The sequence below is a fragment of the Vicia villosa genome, linkage group LG1 (assembly GCF_029867415.1).
Source record: "Vicia villosa cultivar HV-30 ecotype Madison, WI linkage group LG1, Vvil1.0, whole genome shotgun sequence".
NCBI lineage: Eukaryota > Viridiplantae > Streptophyta > Magnoliopsida > Fabales > Fabaceae > Vicia > Vicia villosa.
The window spans coordinates 10,204,199-10,207,189 of NC_081180.1; the positions used below are offsets into that span (position 1 = coordinate 10,204,199).

A 2,991-nucleotide genomic window follows, 5' to 3' on the forward strand; every position below is an offset into this window, starting at 1 on the left:
ATTTGCTCCAAATCTTAGCCCTACATTTTTTTAATCTAACAATTTTAATTGATAATTTATATTCTCAAGTGAGCAAAATATTTTTAAAAATAATTATACAAATAAATTCAACATGGTATAAATTTCAATCTCATAACTTTTATTTTATTTTTATATTTTTATTTTAAAATATATATATATAAATTTAAAATGTCAAATATATATAAAGAGAATAGACTTTAAAAAATAACTTTTAAGTCCGTGAAGCTAACGAGGTAAACCTAACGAGTTGAACCAATTATTCGTGAACTTCTAATGAGTCGAGTTTAAGTTGAAAAAAATAAAGTTTGTGACAAACTCGAATCGATATTTGAGTTGAACTAATCTTTAACGAATCGAGTCGAACTGAGACGAGTTCGACTCAACTCAACTCATTTCCAGCCCTATCTACAATGTAATTGTTGTCATTTTTGCCTTTAAAATAGGATGAAATTCATATCTTATTTCTCAACAAATAGATGTTGGTAATGGGCTTGCATGAAAGATGTAAGTGCCCCAAACCAATCTATACGCCCTAGGAATGGCCAGTGCTACTGACACCTCTAAAAACTCTAAAAAAAAAATATGTCTATATTTGTGTCGGCATTAAACACTTGATATTTATAATTACGTTTAATTTAATTATTTTTTAAAAAATTATTTTTTTAAATTATTATCGGTGTCGTTGTGTCAATGTCAGGGTTATTTTCGACGTGTTCGAACTTCACAAGACCAAACATAAAAGAGTGACACCACAATGGCTACATTAAGTCAACTATTCCAGTAACAGAATCTCATCATTCATAAGAAAATCTCTCGTTTTTAGGATCATTTCTTGCTCGTATCACTTCTTACTAACTTCCTATGTTTGCACTCTGACTTCAACTGATCGATGGCATAAGATATAAGATTAAAAGTATCACAAATAACTTACTAACATTCTGCATATGAAAAACATTACTCAAGCATCAATCTACATTATTATATAATATATATTCACCACATTGTTTACAAGACCTGCAGTTACAACATTCTTATGATCAAACAAAACAACAAATTAGAAAGTTAAATATCCATATGATAAATTCTAGTATTACAAACCATAACCTAGCTCATAACCTTGGAACATCCCTTCTTGCATAAGATTAGTCGACGAATCCCACGAGTTCGACGATCCCGATTTCGTATCACCTGATTCATTTGACCACCATATCAAACCTTGATCCTTTGAACCATTAGTATTGTTCATATCTCTGAAGCAATCAAACTCATTTTCCATTGTAGTACTAATAATATTTCTGTTGTTGAGAATCTCATCTAGCTCATTTTCCAGTTGCTGAATTCCTTCATTACTACTCTTCTCAACAGCTTCTCCTCTAACTGGTGCAACACTTGAAGCATCCATTGAACCATAATGATTCTTATTATCATTGTTTTCAGAAGCGTCGAAGTGAACCGAATTGTTGATACTCTCCAAAGGAATATTAATATTCTCCAAACATTCAACCTGTGGTGAAGGGAAAGCACTTTGCAATTGCATCATAGTGTTGTTGTTATTAGAGTTTTGAAGACTAATTTGGATCATTTTTTCTTGAGAAGGATGCAACTTTGGCCAAACAGAAAGGTTATTATTGTAAAATCCAAAAGGGTTTTGAAGGGTTTGAAGTTGCATATGAAGTTGAAGTCTTTCAAGAGCTGAACTACTCAAAGAATTTGAATAAGAATTCTCATCTGTCTCCTTTTGGTTCATCATCAAGCTATTGTTATTATTCGCCGATTGTTTGCGCTTTCCGAGTAATTTCTTCTTCAATCTTGTGTTCCAATAGTTTTTGATATCATTATCAGTTCTTCCAGGTAACTGAGCAGCAATAATTGACCACCTATATATAAAAACCGTTCGATTTAATTAGTCGAGAGAAAAAGGTTTGAGTTTTTTCTTACTATTGGAGAAATAATCAATGATTCTAACATGGAGAGATTCTAATGACAAAGAAAATAAGACAAAGAGTAGTATGTTGAAGAGATGAATGAATATGAGAGAGAAACAAATTAGGACCTGCTTCCAATGCTAATATAAAGGCTGCAAATAATGTTGTCTTCTTCTTCAGTAAATCCACCATGTTTTATATTAGGTCTCAAGTAGTTTAACCACCTAAGTCTACAACTCTTTCCACATCTCTTGAGCCCTGCAAATTTTTCGTAATTATTCATCGGTTAGACAAGTCAAATCGGTTAGTAGTAAGTATATAATTCTTTACTTATGATCGAATCAATTCTGGATATACAACAGTGTTAAGCATCTGACGAAAGAATTTGGACGCTTATTATAGATTAATTTCTATAGTTGCGTGCGGATGATATCAGATAAAGAGATTAGTTAAGAGGAGAGTGTTACCGATTTTTTGAGGAAGGGCGATCCAATTTCCACCCGTTCCATTTGTTTCAATGTAGGATTTGAGAGTAGCATCTTCTTCAGGAGACCAAGGTCCTTTCTTCACATTAGCTTTGTCACAACATGGAGCTCTACCCATCTTTTGTTGTTAAGATCTCTCACAAATTAGGTTTAATTCTCTTGATGATGATGGTTTTGTTGTAAGATTGTTGGGAAACTACTTGGAAGGGAGAGAATGATTTATAGGTAAGAAAAAATGGCTGATGTGATGCTTAAGAGGACAAAAAGTCTTACACATCTCACCTTTTCCTTTTCTTCATTTTATTTATTAATATTAATTCAACTCATATATGATTTTTTTTCTTCTATATAGCTAGGGTTTTGCTTTTATTCATATCTCTTTCTATGTCTTACTTTTTGGATTAGTTTGCATGCAACGAGACAAACGTATAACATATATTTCTTTCCTTGTTTTTTGATTAGAATAATGCACTGCTTTTTCATAAGTTCCATTAGTTTAATACTACAATAGTATTTGATCAGAAGAATCCTTCATCCTCTTACTTTGTCGGCATTATCCA

At 31.9% G+C, this 2,991-nt stretch overlaps 1 protein-coding gene across 1 annotated transcript; it reads right to left on the reverse strand.

The window, feature by feature from the left end:
• Positions 1-624: 624 nt before the first annotated feature.
• Positions 625-2,651, reverse strand: LOC131600855 (transcription factor MYB36). The gene is made up of 3 exons (XM_058872746.1): positions 2,414-2,651; positions 2,075-2,204; positions 625-1,898 (listed from the first exon to the last, which is right to left on the reverse strand). Exons 1-3 carry the CDS (start codon positions 2,547-2,549, stop codon positions 1,112-1,114), a joined length of 1,053 nt encoding a protein of 350 aa, XP_058728729.1. The 5' UTR covers positions 2,550-2,651; the 3' UTR covers positions 625-1,111.
• Between the last annotated feature and the right edge of the window lie 340 nt (positions 2,652-2,991).